General features: G+C 38.1%; 2 protein-coding genes across 6 annotated transcripts in view; both read left to right on the top strand.

Moving 5' to 3' along the window:
• acbd4 (acyl-CoA binding domain containing 4) overlaps positions 1-5,276 on the top strand; it is a 35,524-nt gene extending 30,248 nt beyond the window's left edge. For all 5 annotated transcript variants that reach the window (XM_026222765.1, XM_026222769.1, XM_026222768.1 and 2 more), the window contains 3 exons: positions 4,135-4,337; positions 4,718-4,771; positions 4,901-5,276. In XM_026222765.1, the coding sequence (XP_026078550.1) occupies positions 4,135-4,337; positions 4,718-4,771; positions 4,901-5,014 (371 nt within the window). In that variant the 3' untranslated portion in view covers positions 5,015-5,276. The remainder of the gene's footprint in view (positions 1-4,134; positions 4,338-4,717; positions 4,772-4,900) is intronic.
• A 2,097-nt stretch (positions 5,277-7,373) lies between these two features.
• Positions 7,374-9,899, top strand: hexim1 (HEXIM P-TEFb complex subunit 1). Its single transcript, XM_026222764.1, has 2 exons — positions 7,374-7,531; positions 7,742-9,899. Exon 2 carries the CDS (start codon positions 7,758-7,760, stop codon positions 8,727-8,729), a length of 972 nt encoding a protein of 323 aa, XP_026078549.1. The 5' UTR covers positions 7,374-7,531; positions 7,742-7,757; the 3' UTR covers positions 8,730-9,899.
• Positions 9,900-14,860: the final 4,961 nt, after the last annotated feature.

Genomic DNA, 14,860 nt, shown 5'->3' with positions numbered 1-14,860 from the left:
CTCGGATTTCACCAAAAATATCTTAATTTGTGTTCCGTAGACAAACGAAGGTCTTACAGGTTTGGAACAACATGAGGATGAGTAATTAAAGGGTCTGTTCAGCCAAAAATGAAAATTAAACCATAAATGACTCACCCTGACGTCATCCTAGGTGTATATGATATTCTTCTATGTATATGATATACTATGCCCAGCCATGTGTCATCTGCATTGACCACAGGGCCACAGTGCAAATAAAAACAGCAGCAACTGGAGTGGTGACCAGGGCAATGAGTCTTCTGCGTATGGGCCTGCATATCCGAAAACCCACCCAGTCCCCATTCCTGCATAACTGCACATGAAATGGGCCCAAGTTTAATAACTTCAACATTTCACATTATCACAGTTTATTTTATATAGTTTAGAAGATGGTAATAAAATATGACAAGAACTCATAGTTAAACTTTGTCAGAACAAATTCATCTTGATAATGTTAGATAACTTTGATAGAAAGGTTTGCAATGGATTATAATCAACCATAAATTATTCAGACAGCTGTTAGTATGACATTTACACAACTATCAATACTTAGTCATGCAACCTTAGCCTTAGCCTTAATGACTGTCTGTAGTCTCCTGGGCATGCTGCCATCCAGGTTCATGCAAACCTGAACTTTTTTCCCAGACTTGGTATGAATAATTTTAGTCCCAATTTTGTATCAGTTTTACTGGTAGTACACTATTTGAAGAATTTTTGGGTATAATTTGTCACAGTTTAATTTATTTTGCCACCCTCACTTACATAAATGAACTATAGTGTCCTGCACCCACTAGTAAAAAAAATATATTAAAAATTATATCTGGTCTCTGAATAATTTTTGGTTTGATTGTATATCCCTCAGTTATTTTCATACTTAATTATGCCCATTAAAATATATTTTACAAGTTTTTGTTACTTTCTTTGTTCATTTATTTGCTCTATGCATCATCTGTAATTTAATAGCATTATAGCTGCTCTATTGCCATGACATAGTACTGTAATGATGTGCTTTGCTGTAATAATGCAGGGAACCACTCGTTATAAATGTCCTGTGATATTTTTCACAAATAGAAAAGGTTTTTTTTTTTTGTTTTTTTGTTTTTTTTTAAATCTGAGACGTGCTGCGATTTATATTCAAAGCCACTCATATGATGCAAAAACACTCAAGCAAGCAAAACGCGCAACGCGTGCATGTATTTGTACTGTTGCAGAACGAGAGGGACAGTAGTATTACCTAGCACATTACACACAGGCTACTAGGTTCACTTTCGCCAGAAAGTCATGTATGCCTAAGGTTGAAAATAAATCATGCTTATAGTGAATGCCCCTATGAATTGTATTTTTTTATGATTTAGTTTTAATCTAAATGCATGTGCTAAGTGAGTGAACATCAAAGATCACACAACAAAAGTGTTCAAGTGTTTTCTCTCTCTCTCTCTCTCTCTCTCTCCCTACCATTTAGTAATTTGTGCATTGGTTTACTTGTTTTTGACAAGAGAGAGAGAGAGAGAGTTTATATTTGTACACCTAAATGTAAATTATTCAACAATTGTTTTGTTAACAGCACGCATTTTAAAGTAGTTAAGATATTTTAAACTTTGGTTAAATAACAATTTCAACAGTATATACATATAACACTTAATTTCCATATGCCACGATGCCTTAAAATTCCATAGAATTTGTGCTGCCTTAAGTCAAAATGTTGTTCAATCAGGAAATTAAAGCTTTATGCCCAAGCATTCTGTTTCAAGAAAGATGATGCATGCATTACATAAACAACATACAACTTAAGCTTGTATTGTAATATTAATTTTACATTTTAATCAATTTCTGCTAATTAATTATAGATATATGTTTGTGTTAATAGAATATTTCCTTCAAAATTGCTTGGATAAAGAAATTGACTTTTTTTAATCAATTACCTTTACCGGCAATGTGCAGTTTAGAACCCATTCATTTACATAGATCCCACACAGCATTATTCAGTGTGTTAATGTAATTTCCACCGAAACAGGAAGTTAGCAAGGGACATATTGTGTGCCCTTTTTTAAATAGTCAGTATGTTTTTTGCGCAACAGCCACAGTTTTATACAAAATTAAGTCTTCTAGATTTCTTCTTTAGATTCAATGTAGAGCTGTAACTATTATAAAATAATAATAATAATAATAATAACAACAACAATAGCATTATAATCTGGGGCCCGTTCTTCGTACGTCGCTAACTCAGTTAGCTGGATTTGAATGTTGACGATTTGGCGTGATCTTGGATCATTTGGTTCTTTCGAAGCTCATCCCGGAGCTGCTGTCATAGCAACAGGTCCGTTAGCTTAAACCTGCACGGGAGCAGGTTTATTTCATGTAAACAGGATTAGATCGCCTCTTTTCAACCAGAACTGATACTCAAAATATGCCTGCTACCACCGCTACTTTATTACAAGAGTATCGTACTGATCCAGGGACAATAATTTTAAATAATAATCATTACAAAAATTATTTAAAAATAATATAAAAATGTTGTGTAGTCCATAACAGCCTACTATAGACAGACAGTTTTACTCACTGAAATATTTATTTGTCATAAAATTATTACTTCATAATTGTATTAGAGTCTTACACACATGCTATACAGATAATAGAGTCGTGCATTATTTTGAGTGATGACCGCTATTATTAGAGTGGCTTGATGGAGTGCAGGAGATGCAGATATCATGATATTGACCCTTTAGAAACTTTCACTAATGCTGTCACGTAACAAATCTGTCCAAATATAAAATGAAATGAATAGATAATTTCTACATTGAAATAAAAATGTAAAGACTGCACAACTATTATAAATTGCGAATCTAAACAATTGGGAATAATGAAAAAAAATCTAATAAAATAAAAACATGTATCTATTATCTGTCTCATGTATCTATTATCACATTTATGTAGTTTTGTTTGCTTGGCTGTTTCCTTATAAAAGTCCAGAAATTTGTCAAGTTTTTCGTCGGGTGTCATTTTAAATTATATGAAGTCATTACATTGCCGTCTTGCCACCAGCCAATTGCTGCACTGCTGATCATGGTTTCGATTATCGATACATATCCCCTTTTAAGACAACACATGAACGCGCAATTATCTCACATAACTCAATCCAGCGATACTAATCATACACAACAGGTGTGTTCGAAGAACCCAATTAGCCGGATCAGGATTAGCACGATGATATCATCTTGGATGTGTCATTTGATCTCGGATGTAATAAGCGACATACGAAGAAAAGGCCCCTGTTCTTCAAATTTGCTGTTTATAATACAGAGGATGTATAATGATTAATGTTTTATCTAGTTCATTGTGGTTTAAAATACTACGGTGTAGAATTCAAATGGGTTGGATACATTTTGTGGTCCCCAAATTATCTGTCTCTGCAATATTGTGTCTCTCAATCGGAGCACTCTGTGTGCGTGCTTTGAAGGTGACACGAGAAGCCAGACTTCATTTACTCCAATGGAAAGCTTGTTTAAACTTTCAGAATCACTCCTTACCCCTTATATAGTAAACTATTTACATTTAATCATACATAACATAATGAATGTGTGAAGAATTTACCAATTTCAGCAGCTTTAGTGTTGTTATAGTGTAAGGGCCAGGATGCTTCAGACCCTCAAGAGCATTTGAGAAAATTTTATGAGAAGCTAAAGTGCAAATGATGTTATCTAATTTTGTTGATCTATATTGACAGAATACATATCTTCCAAATGCTAAATTTGTCAGTGTTTTGGAAAACAATAGTTTATAGATAACCTTAAGACTAACATAAACATATGACAAAGTTTTTATGCACACCAAGACTATTAATTTGAATAAAATACAATAGAAAATGTAATATTATCACAATTTAAAATACTGTTTATGTTCCAATTTTAAATGTAATTTATTCCTAAAGCTGAATTTTCAGCAGCCATTATGGCAGCTTTAAGTGTCAGTTAATCCTTCAGAAATCATTCTAATATGCTGATTTGGTATATACATCACATTATTAGTGCAAACAGACCAGGGTGATCTCGAAAGTGTGGATGTTATCCCCAACATTGAAACCAAAAAACATTATGTATACTTATGTTTTTGTTCCAGGTTATATGGATGGGTGGGCAGAGCGGCTTTCCTCAGGGGCTGGTTCAGGGCAAGGGGGCAGAGACGATTCTGAGGGTGGTCCTGATAGGCTACTGAACAGCCAGGTGGAGCAGCAGATTATTCTAGCCGTATGGCAACTTAGGGAGGACATGCAGAGTGTCATGGAACGACTAGAGGTGGTTGAAGGTCTTGCAACTGCAAATGTAAGAAAGCTGAATAAAAGCTAAATTGTTATTTGTATACTGAGCAGTACAAATAAAATAGACAAAACTCTGTATGGTTTCAGTAAACAAATATTAATTAAAATATAAAATTAATAAATGTAAAAAAAAAAAAAAAATAGAAAAGTTTTAAGAATCGAAGGAATAGCATAAGTATAAACAATCTGATTGCCAGAAAGTTTAGCCATAGATGTTATTATGGCATGTCATAAATGTTATGCAACTTTTAATGTCATTATTACTTTTTTGCAAAATATTTTCTTCATCACTATTTATTTTTTATTAATTCCACCACTTGTGATTTTGATGAGCAAATAAAAATTCACGTCTTTATTTTATTTTATCTTTATATTTGTTTTAAGGCTCAAAGTTCACACCGGAGATCCTATTTACAAATGACAGCTGTAGAGACTGAGGTAAAACATGTTGCATTCTTTGTATGACTCAGTTCCTGCTTGTCACTGCTTTTCAATCATATGGTGTGTATTTTGATCAAATATGTATGTAAAAGAGAATTATTTAATATTTAAATTTCTGTTTTACAGGAGAAATGGTGGCCATTTGACATCTCTAGACGTACATTGCTGCTGTTGTTAGTGTGGCCTTTTGTGACTCAGGCACTGTTGTTTCTGCTGAGACGGAGGAAAAGAAAAGATTAATATGTGCTTATGAATTTACTGTACTGAGTTCAAATGAAAGTAAATGTCATAATGATAACTAATTAATTGTGAACTAGCGTTTGCTGCTTCAAGTGTAGCACTTTGTTATCATGATGTGAAGAGAGTAAATGTTCTAATCTCATATCTCATAAATCTGATTTTTTAATCTTTTATGAACAAGATGAATGCAGTTCTCGGAGACATCCTGGAGTTAACTGTTTAATTTTATGTCAATGATGCATTACACATAATTCTGGTTAAATGTAGGTGTGTGCATAGACTTTGTCAGTAATGTATGAGAAACATACTATGAGATACATACTATCATATTTTGAAAATTAGTCATGTTTAGTATATCTGTGCTGATGGTTGAAACCTTGATTGGTTGATCTTGTAAATGCTATCTTGCACCACAACAAAGGATTACAGTCCAGCTGATCTTACTTGCAGGATGCCAAGCACTATGTATAACTGACAAATTATTTTTTTTTTTAAATCTAAAAGGGGGGGGGGGGGGGTGGCTGCAGGGGCCTTCAAGTGGCAACCAAGAACCAGCAACACCATATTCTGACTGTGATGTTTGATAATGAGAGAATACACAAATAAACTAAACCGTTGCATATATATATATATATATATATATATATATATATATATATATATATATATATATATATATATATATAATGGTCATGTACTTGTTACTTCCATTAAACGTCCAACTTTAAAGCATTTGTTCACAGACAGAAAGTATATTTCATGGGTTCTTAACGTTGTGCAGCTGCAACTCAGAATGAGTTTGAATGGTTGGTAGATTCCTTTAGTAATATCTAGGGGAGTAAATTAAACTAAATCCACCTTTTCAGGAACTACTATTCGTTTAGGTGCGTTCATCTAGGAAAAACTCATGTAGTTACAGCCCCATCGACAACAGTGGAATTAAACCAAGTAGCCTATCGTGACTCTTCGATTCTTTCTGTGATTGTTGTCCACAACAATACAATCGAGACATCACCAGTTTTTTCTGGCCCTTCAAAGTCTGTTTAGCAAATGCCTTCAGTAGCCTATGTAATTATATGACCAGACCATCTTTTTTTTTTTTCTTTTTTTTTTTTTAAGCACGTACATGTTTGGAATTGTGATTTTTCGACAAAATGGTCTACAAATTCTAAAAGCTTAATGCGGAAAACAATGATATCGAACAGGCCATGTGTATTGTTTTGTTTTGTTTCGCACTGGTTCGTTAAACAGATACGAGGGAGCAAGCTAACTTCCCTAGCACGAATTTCTGGGCCAGTCAAGAAACGGGTTTAATTTTTTCCTAAGCATTTATATTTAAAAATAAGAAAAGACATGTATTGCTGTCTTCTAAAACAACTACTAATAGCATAAAGGCGAAAATCTAATCATCTCTCCAATACAAGAAAGCTTTGCCAGCTAAGTTAGCTTGTCACCAAATTCATCTGTTATAAAATATCTAACGGAGGCTACAGGGAATGCCGAGTATTTAAATATCTTTATGTGAAATGCAGGTAAAATGGTTTAACGTTATACAGCTAGTCTCCGTTTTAACCAGTTTGATTGTGATACTTTATTCGTGTTAATCTATCTTGCTAGCTAGCTAGCGAACAATCAGGTTACTAAATCGCTTCTTCGTTTCATCGTTGGAGCTCAATGCAAGAAACAACCCAAGGACGGTTTTTTGTTTGTTTTTACTGTATATTGCGAAATTTTAACAAGGGAAAATACTTAAATCGTTATAACCCCCAAGTTTGTAATCATCTTGGATACATGGGTTACGATTTAATTTCAAATGAGAACATACTGCTTGAAATAGGAACTATTTTTTGCTTAAGGGGTGATCAATCCTCAAAAGCGCTGAGGGTGTGTATTTAATTGTTAGGGTGGAGACGCAAAATAACAAAACGCGATATTGTATACTACAACGTGTGCCCTGTAAATACAATGTATTATTAACATAATTTGTAGAGTTATTTATTTGTAAATAAGGTGAACGTTCAATGCATCGTAGAATGGGGCGGATGTTTCTACCCGCTTCGGACGTTCTTGGTAGAGTCCACTAGAACGACCGGGACAGCTTTCTTTTTGAATGACAATGAAAGCTACCAATCAGAATGCTTCGATTGTACAGTGAAGGCACAAAAAACTTTTTAACCAGTGAAAATTGCGAGTGGGCGTAGCCCGCTCAGGATCGCAAACAATTGTTGGATTGTGGGTAATGGAGGTTTTATGGCAGAGATTGTTGCGTGCAAATGACTAGCGGGACTTCAAGTCCCACAAAGCAGGAAAAAAGGAGGACTGGCCGCATGCGCCTTTACGTTGGGGAGTTAATAAATTCACAAGCCCCACTCTTCTCCGTATCAGAAGCGAATTGGAGTTTGCGCTGGAGGGAGATGTTTTTGTACCCGTCAAGAAACTAAGTCAGTAGAGGGAACGGAAAGAGTTCACTTTAACAGTCCTAGCATAATAACTCAAACACGAGATTGGAGTTGAACGGTGAGTTAACTCAAATTGAACTTATACGAGTATGTTGATGCTGTTTATGTTAAAATGTTCGTTCACTTTTATAAAAAGCATTTCCTTTTTTCCCCCTGTGTTTTTGTGAATTGTTTTAAATGACAGCGTTTATGAGCCTGATTTATATTTATTTCTCAGTTTGGAAGGGTTTCACTAATCTCACTGATCACAAACTTGTATCTCCTTCAGGTGGGAGTGTACAGTTATGGAGCTTATTAAAGAAGAAGCTGCACCGGAGGATGACAGCAGAGGGCGGCAGAGGGATGGTCTGACAAGTGTCGTCTCCTCAAAACAAATGCAAAGAACCCAGTTAGAGATCTGTCCGGGTTTGGTGTCTGGAGATGCACATCTTATGTGCCGCGGCCGGGATAGAAGCGACCCGGAGCCCAAGGCTGGCGACGCAGCAAGTGATGACGGGTTTACTGGGGACAAATCAAATAATAAGAGAGAATCTGGTTGCACTAGAGTAAACAACGAGGGGCTGTCAGATGGCCGCCAGGGCAAAAAGAAACACCGGCGGCGACCCTCCAAGAAGAAGCGCCGCTGGAAGCCTTACTTCAAATTAACCTGGGAGGAGAAGAAAGAGCTAGATGAACGCGAGACCGCCCGTGCGTCACGGGTGCGCGCTGAAATGTTCGCCAAAGGTCTGCCCGTTGCCCCATATAACACCACACAGTTTCTGATGGAGGAACACGACCGCGAAGAACCTGACCTCAACACGGAGCTGGGAGGCAGAAAATCCACGGCGATCCGCTCCGATGACACGGCCAGCGAAGATGAGAATTTTGAGGTCGAAGATGAGGAGGAGGAGGAGGGAGCCGTTGGCGGTGGCGGAGGCAGCGACGGTATGGGCAGACCCGGCCACGCAGGCGGAGAGTTTTTGCAGAGAGACTTTTCTGAGACATATGAACGGTACCACGTCGAGACTCTCCAAAATATGTCTAAGCAAGAACTGGTCAGGGAATACCTGGAGCTGGAGAAGTGCATGTCACGGTTAGAGGAGGAGAACAACTGGCTTCGCCACGGCCGGAGAAATCCCGAGTCCCCGGTTGACGCCACCAGCGCTCAGCGCTTGCGGGAACTAGAGATTGAGGTTGAGAGACTGAGAGCCGAGAATAACGAGTTATTACTCAAAACCCCCCAAAGTAAAGGTCCTGGACTCAACCAGACGTGCTGAATTAATGTTTTATTTTTGTTGTACACGTCAAATTGTTGCTCTGTCTTACTGTAAACAGCATCTCTGTGGTAGCTAAAACCATCTCAGCCTTTGCCATCTGAAGTCAATGTTTTCCCGACAGAAATTTTTTATTAAATATTTCGTGCGGTCCCACATATTTGGTCAGTCCAAAATAATATACGTGATTTGTACTGTTAAACGGACAAAACGAATAGCCTACAATGTTATGTAAAATATAAAAAAAAAAAAAACGGTGAGAAACTACTCTTAAGGTTGGGCGAGTCTTTGTCATAACATCACAAATGACATCTCATATAATTTCAGTTTTGTTAATTTACCATGATCATTGAATATTTAAAATTGTATTTTATTTAGAAACAACAAACATGCAGCGCTTCTGATTCATATTTGATGGCGCGTATGCTTCAGTGTGTTTATGCATGACAATGCATGTTTTACCCAAATATATCGTCTATTAAATTTTAGATTTTAGTTCAAATTTTATTCATCTTATGTTGCAGGTTCTATTCTCTGTCAGTCTTTACATGATAAAAATGCAAAACTTGGATTTATGAGTCATTTAAATTTTTTCAAGCAACCAGGTATTAATTTTCAATTGTACTTGCAAAAATTTTGCATATAGAACTAAAATAACTCATATATTTAAAATTTAAATATCTAATAATAAATGAATGAAAGTGTGATGCATAAGCCTGGAAATTATATCTACTAAATTATTAATTTTGTCAGAAAGGTAGGAATTTTTTTAAGGAATATAAAATTCAGATTGAAAAGTAAGTCAATATGACCATGAGATTCAGAAGGACAAAATATTTTGAAAGCAAATATGAAATGCAGTTGTGTTGCAGCCCCTTCAGGACTTGGATGCCTGTGTTAATATGAATTTTCTAGTACACTTTCTCACTCCGCTCTAAGATATATCACTGGCTTTGTGACTTTACAGAAAGTCTTTAGTCAGAAGTTGTGATAAGGTATTTTATCAAAGCAGTTTGATCCGGTGTTTATATATATATGTATATATATATATGTGTGTGTGTTTAAACTTATCTCAGTGTAAAACTCAGTCTTGAGTAATTGTAATATCACTATAGAGATATTCCAACTTACAGAGGCTAGCATCTCATATATACTGATAAACTCAAATTCTTGAAATGTTGTATAGGCCTTGCAGTTTTTCAGCGCACGCACGCCACAGAAATAACATTCTTTATACAAAGTACAAAGGTAAACCAGTATACAGTCTGTTGCACTATAAAAAATAAACAATTCAAAACAAATATATATTCAATCACATTTATTTAGAGGTTAACTTATCAAGGATTTATGTTCGTTACAGTCACCAAAATGCTTTATGTACATGCAAAGTGAGAGTAACCACAAACATGAAATTTGGTATACATTAAATTGGGATTATATCACAAGGGGATATAAAGTTTACAAACATGCTTTCTGGTCACAGAACTCTGCAAAGGTGTATCAAAGCTGTTATGAAGCGAAATATATTGAATAGGCAGTAGAGGGAAGAGCACAGTGAGTTGGTATTCAAGGACAACTGCTATTTAATCTTTTGTTGTGACAGCAGTGTGCAGCACTGCCACTAATGCAGCTTTTATTGCAATGGAGAATTGTTAAAGGGCAGGTGTTGGTTTATGTTATCGAGGGAGAACAGCAGACCTCACTTTTTTTAAAGATCTAATTTGGAGGCAGTCTAATACCTTATTTATAGATATGTATCGGTACTATAGATGTCTCCTTACACAGCTTTCTCTAATACTTGATTTTGATAGGTCAATTGCATCATTGAAGGGGAAGGAAAAAAAGTTGTTTATAAACCGTCCTAAATTTGTTCTAAACTAATTTCTCAAAAGTGCATAAGCGCAATTTAGAGAAGCCAAAAGTGTGCACAAAAACATGCATACACCTCTCTGAAGTGCATAAGCGCAATTTAGAGAAGCCAAAAGTGTGCACAAAAACATGCATACACCTCTCTTCCAGATGTCAAATTTATACATTTGCAAATTATCTCAGAGTATATTTCAGAGTAATGGGGTATGGACTTTGAATGTGTAAGTTTTTTTTTAAATGTAGACCATTTTAAGCAGTTGTGTTCAAAGGAATTTAATTAAATTCACACTGGTAATATTCAAAAACAGTTTCACAATTTAAAAAATAATAAAGATATATAATATATAAGCTTTTTACAATTTATAATTAAAACAACAGGATAAAAACAAGTAGAATAAGTAACCAATCAAATGAAATCAGTATTGATTGTACTACAGAGGTGAAGAACACAAAAATGGCTTTAAAGTGCATTTAAATTCATAAATTCTTGTTGAGGTTAATGTTTTAAATATAAAATTTTGAATATAAAAATATTAAATTAACAGAAGATATACTTTTTTCAAATGAAAGTAAAACTGCCACTAGGTGGTGGCAAATAACTTAGTTTATGACGATGATTTGAATAGAAAGTTACTGTCTTTAGGAATGGGTAATTGAATCAGATTAGTTTAAAGGCACAATCATTCATTAAAGAAACAATGCTGTTTGCTTGGAGATTGCGCAGAGAAATCCACACAGCAGCCGGAGTCATTGTCCGGTAACAGCCCTACTGAGTGCCAGAGGCTCGTCGACAGGCTATTGAAGAGGAAATTCAACAAATGCTGAAGTTAAGGGTAATTGAGCTATTGAACAGCCCTTGGTCCAGCCCTGTTGTCATGGTCCCCAAGCCAGATGGCACACTCTGCTTCTGCAATGACTTCCACCCCCTGAACGAAGTCTCGGCGTTCGACGGCTACACTATGCCTCAGGTGGATGAACTCCTTGACTGCTTAGGAAGGGCCCGCTATATCTCCACCCTGGACCTCACTAAAGGATACTGGCAAGTCCCCCTGTCTGAGGCAGCCAATCCCAAAACCGCCTTCAGTACCCCCGGTGGGCACTGGCAGTACCGGACCCTCCCTTTTGGCCTACATGGGCTCCAGCCAAGTTCCAGCGCAAAATGGACATTTTGCTGCGTCCTCACCAGGCCTACGCTGTGGCATACCTGGACGACGTCGTCATCCACTCCGAGCGCTGGGAAGACTACCTGGACCAGCTACGGAGGGCGTTGATGGAGCTACGTAGGGCTGGGCTCACTGCCAACCCCCAGAATTGTCACGGGCCTGACCGAGGAACTACCTGGGCTTCCAAGTCAGAAGGGGCCTCATCCGACCCCAAGAGAAGAAGGTCGAGGCGATACGGTCTGCACCGAAGCCCGTTAAATTTGCATCGCCCGCCACAAGCTCTTTGTCTGCAACACGACAAGAGGCCATAACGGATAAATAAATTTTGTTCATTTGTAAGGACATGAGACCGATCAGTATCGCGGATGGGACAGGCTTCGGGGAGTTCTGTCGAGCAATGGGTCCGAGGTTTGATTATTTATCGTTTCAAGTAAAGGAAAAGTTCCATGTTTACCACAGCACAGCTCACTCGGAGCATTCAATGTCAGTTCTATATGCTCTAAAACTTAAATTAATATTAATAATATTTGTTTCAATTACTGAATGAAGCCTGCTATATTTGAGACAACAGTCGCGACTTTAAATTGCTTGCACAAAACTCTTGATCAGCACTCAATTTGTTTTCTCATTTAAACCGTTATGTGCAGAGAACGTGAGGGTGAGAGAGCGTGAGGTCTGCAGTCTTGGCCGTTAGTTGATTTCCTTGTTTTTGTGTAGGTAGTACGTTGTAATATATGTTTAAACTTAAATAGACCAGTTATACAAGTAGTTATGTCTCTTTGTATTATTTTGTCCTGTTATTGACGTAATGTGTGTCATTGACAACATTCAAACAGATGTTCGAATAGTTTGAATATTAGTGTTTTATTTAGAGGGAATATTCGAACGTCATTTTTGAGCAATTTTGACAGCCCTAGTGGGGCAGGTACCGTTTTCATTGCATGCCTTTTGGCATAAAGTCAGCGAGCGAGGTATTTCAGAGCTTGAACTCAGAAAGCTTTGGGGACATTGAAGGTGTTTTCATGGTGGCTGATGACATGATCATAGCGGCATCCACCAAAGCGGAGCATGTCATCCTAGAGAAAGTGATGAACAGAGCATTGAGTCTGAATGTAAAATTCAACAAAGACAAGTTGCAGTATATGGTCAATGAGGTGACTTACCTAGGCCACGTAATCGCCGCTGAGGGAGTGAAACCTGATGAGTCCAAGGTCTCAGCAATATTGCAATTTCCCCCTCCCACTGACAGAAAAGCCCTTCAACGTCTGCTAGGTATGACACGCTACCTGTCGCAATACATTCCCAACGAAGCCACCCTCACTGCACCACTCGGGCTGCTGCTAAGGAAAGACATAGACTGGCAATGGCATCCTGAACAGCAGTTAGCACTTGAAAAACTCAGAACAGCCATAGCAACTGCACCTGTCCTTGGACATTTGAAAGTGAAAGTGGAAAAAAAAGTGAAAAAACCCAAAGGAGCCGATAGAAGTGCAGGCAGATTCCTCAAAAGACGGCTTGGGGGCCTCTCTAAGGCAGAAACAGCAACCAATTGCATATGCTTCGAGAGCGCTATCTGCCGCTGAAAAGAACTATGCCCAGATAGAAAAGAGCTACTGGCCATTGTGTTCGCTGTGAGAAAGTTCCACCAGCATGTTTATGGTGTACCCATTAGTTCAGTCAGATCACAAACCACTTGAGGCGATATTCTCCAAACCCATAGGCACAGCACCAGCGCACCTTCAAAGAATGATGCTCCAGCTACAAAGGTATGACATCCACATTGTTTACACTTCAGGCAACCAGATGCATATCACTGACACGCTGTCCAGAGCATACATCCGGTCTGATGCAACGGAGAGTCTAGACCTGAGTGAAGAGAAAAATCATCTATGCACTGAATGGAGAATCACCTTGTGGTAACATCATGCATATGATCAAACAAGCCACACAGTCAGATCCTGAGCTTCAACCGATACAGCAGCTACATGAGCAAGAATGGCCGGACAGAAAGAAAAATGTCCCACTGGCTGCTCAAGCTTACTGGCCAGTCAGACACACTATTAGCATAGATGATGAGCAACTCATGAATGATGATCGCATCATTGTACCTTGTGCACTGCAACCAGAAGTGCTAAAACGACTTCATGCTGCACATCAGGGTATACAGCGGTCTCTAGCACACACCAGATCACGCTTCTACTGGCCAGGACTCACTGAAGCCGTACATCAGATGGTGGAAGTCTTTAGTTTCTGTCAAGAGAGTCGTCCTGAAAATCAAAAGGAGCCACTTATCTCACATCCAGTTCCAACGGGACCCTGGCAGAAAATAGAAATGACATTTTTGACTTACAAGGATGTATATTTCTTCTGATTGTGGACTATTTCTCTAAATATCCTGAAGTCCTAAAGCTGTCAGACAAAGCGTCATCCTCACTGATAGCACATTTCAAAACAGTGTTTGCAAGACATGGTGTGCCTGAGACCCTTATTGCAGATCATGTACCCTTTGCCAGTGCTGAAATGGCTTGATTTGCTCTTGACTGGGGTTTCAACATCACACACTCCAACCCAAATTTCCCTCAATCCAATGGCATGGCAGAGAGAGCCGTAAAGACTGTCAAATTGATGCCGAAAACTGCTGCTCAGTCTGGCACTGACCCTCACCTAGCTTTATTGACTCTGCAACACTCCTGTCACTGGTCCCAAATACTCCCCAGCCCAGATCCTTATGGGCAGAGTCTTGCGTTCCACTTTACCGCCAGCAAAGCTGTTCTGCAACCTTCTATACCTACAGACATCCAGGAAGCGCTGCAGCATCTTCAATCACAGCTAAAAAAAAAGGTACGATAGAACAGCAGCCCCACTTCCAGCCTCCAAGGGGGGACAGAGAGTATATATGAAAATCAGAAATGTATGGAAACCTGCCACAGTTGTCAGTATCAGAGAAGAGCCCCGCTCATATGACATTGTCACATCATCAGGCACAATTTACCGCAAGAACAGAAGTCACCTCAGGCCTGACAGGTCAATCAAAGATGACTCACAACCTGACTGTTCCATGGATACTGACAATGACTTGAGCAACGACACTGTTCCAAGTCT

The sequence above is a fragment of the Carassius auratus genome, chromosome 37 (genome assembly GCF_003368295.1).
Source record: "Carassius auratus strain Wakin chromosome 37, ASM336829v1, whole genome shotgun sequence".
NCBI classification, from domain to species: domain Eukaryota; kingdom Metazoa; phylum Chordata; class Actinopteri; order Cypriniformes; family Cyprinidae; genus Carassius; species Carassius auratus.
This window is presented reverse-complemented; position numbering and strand designations above follow the sequence as displayed.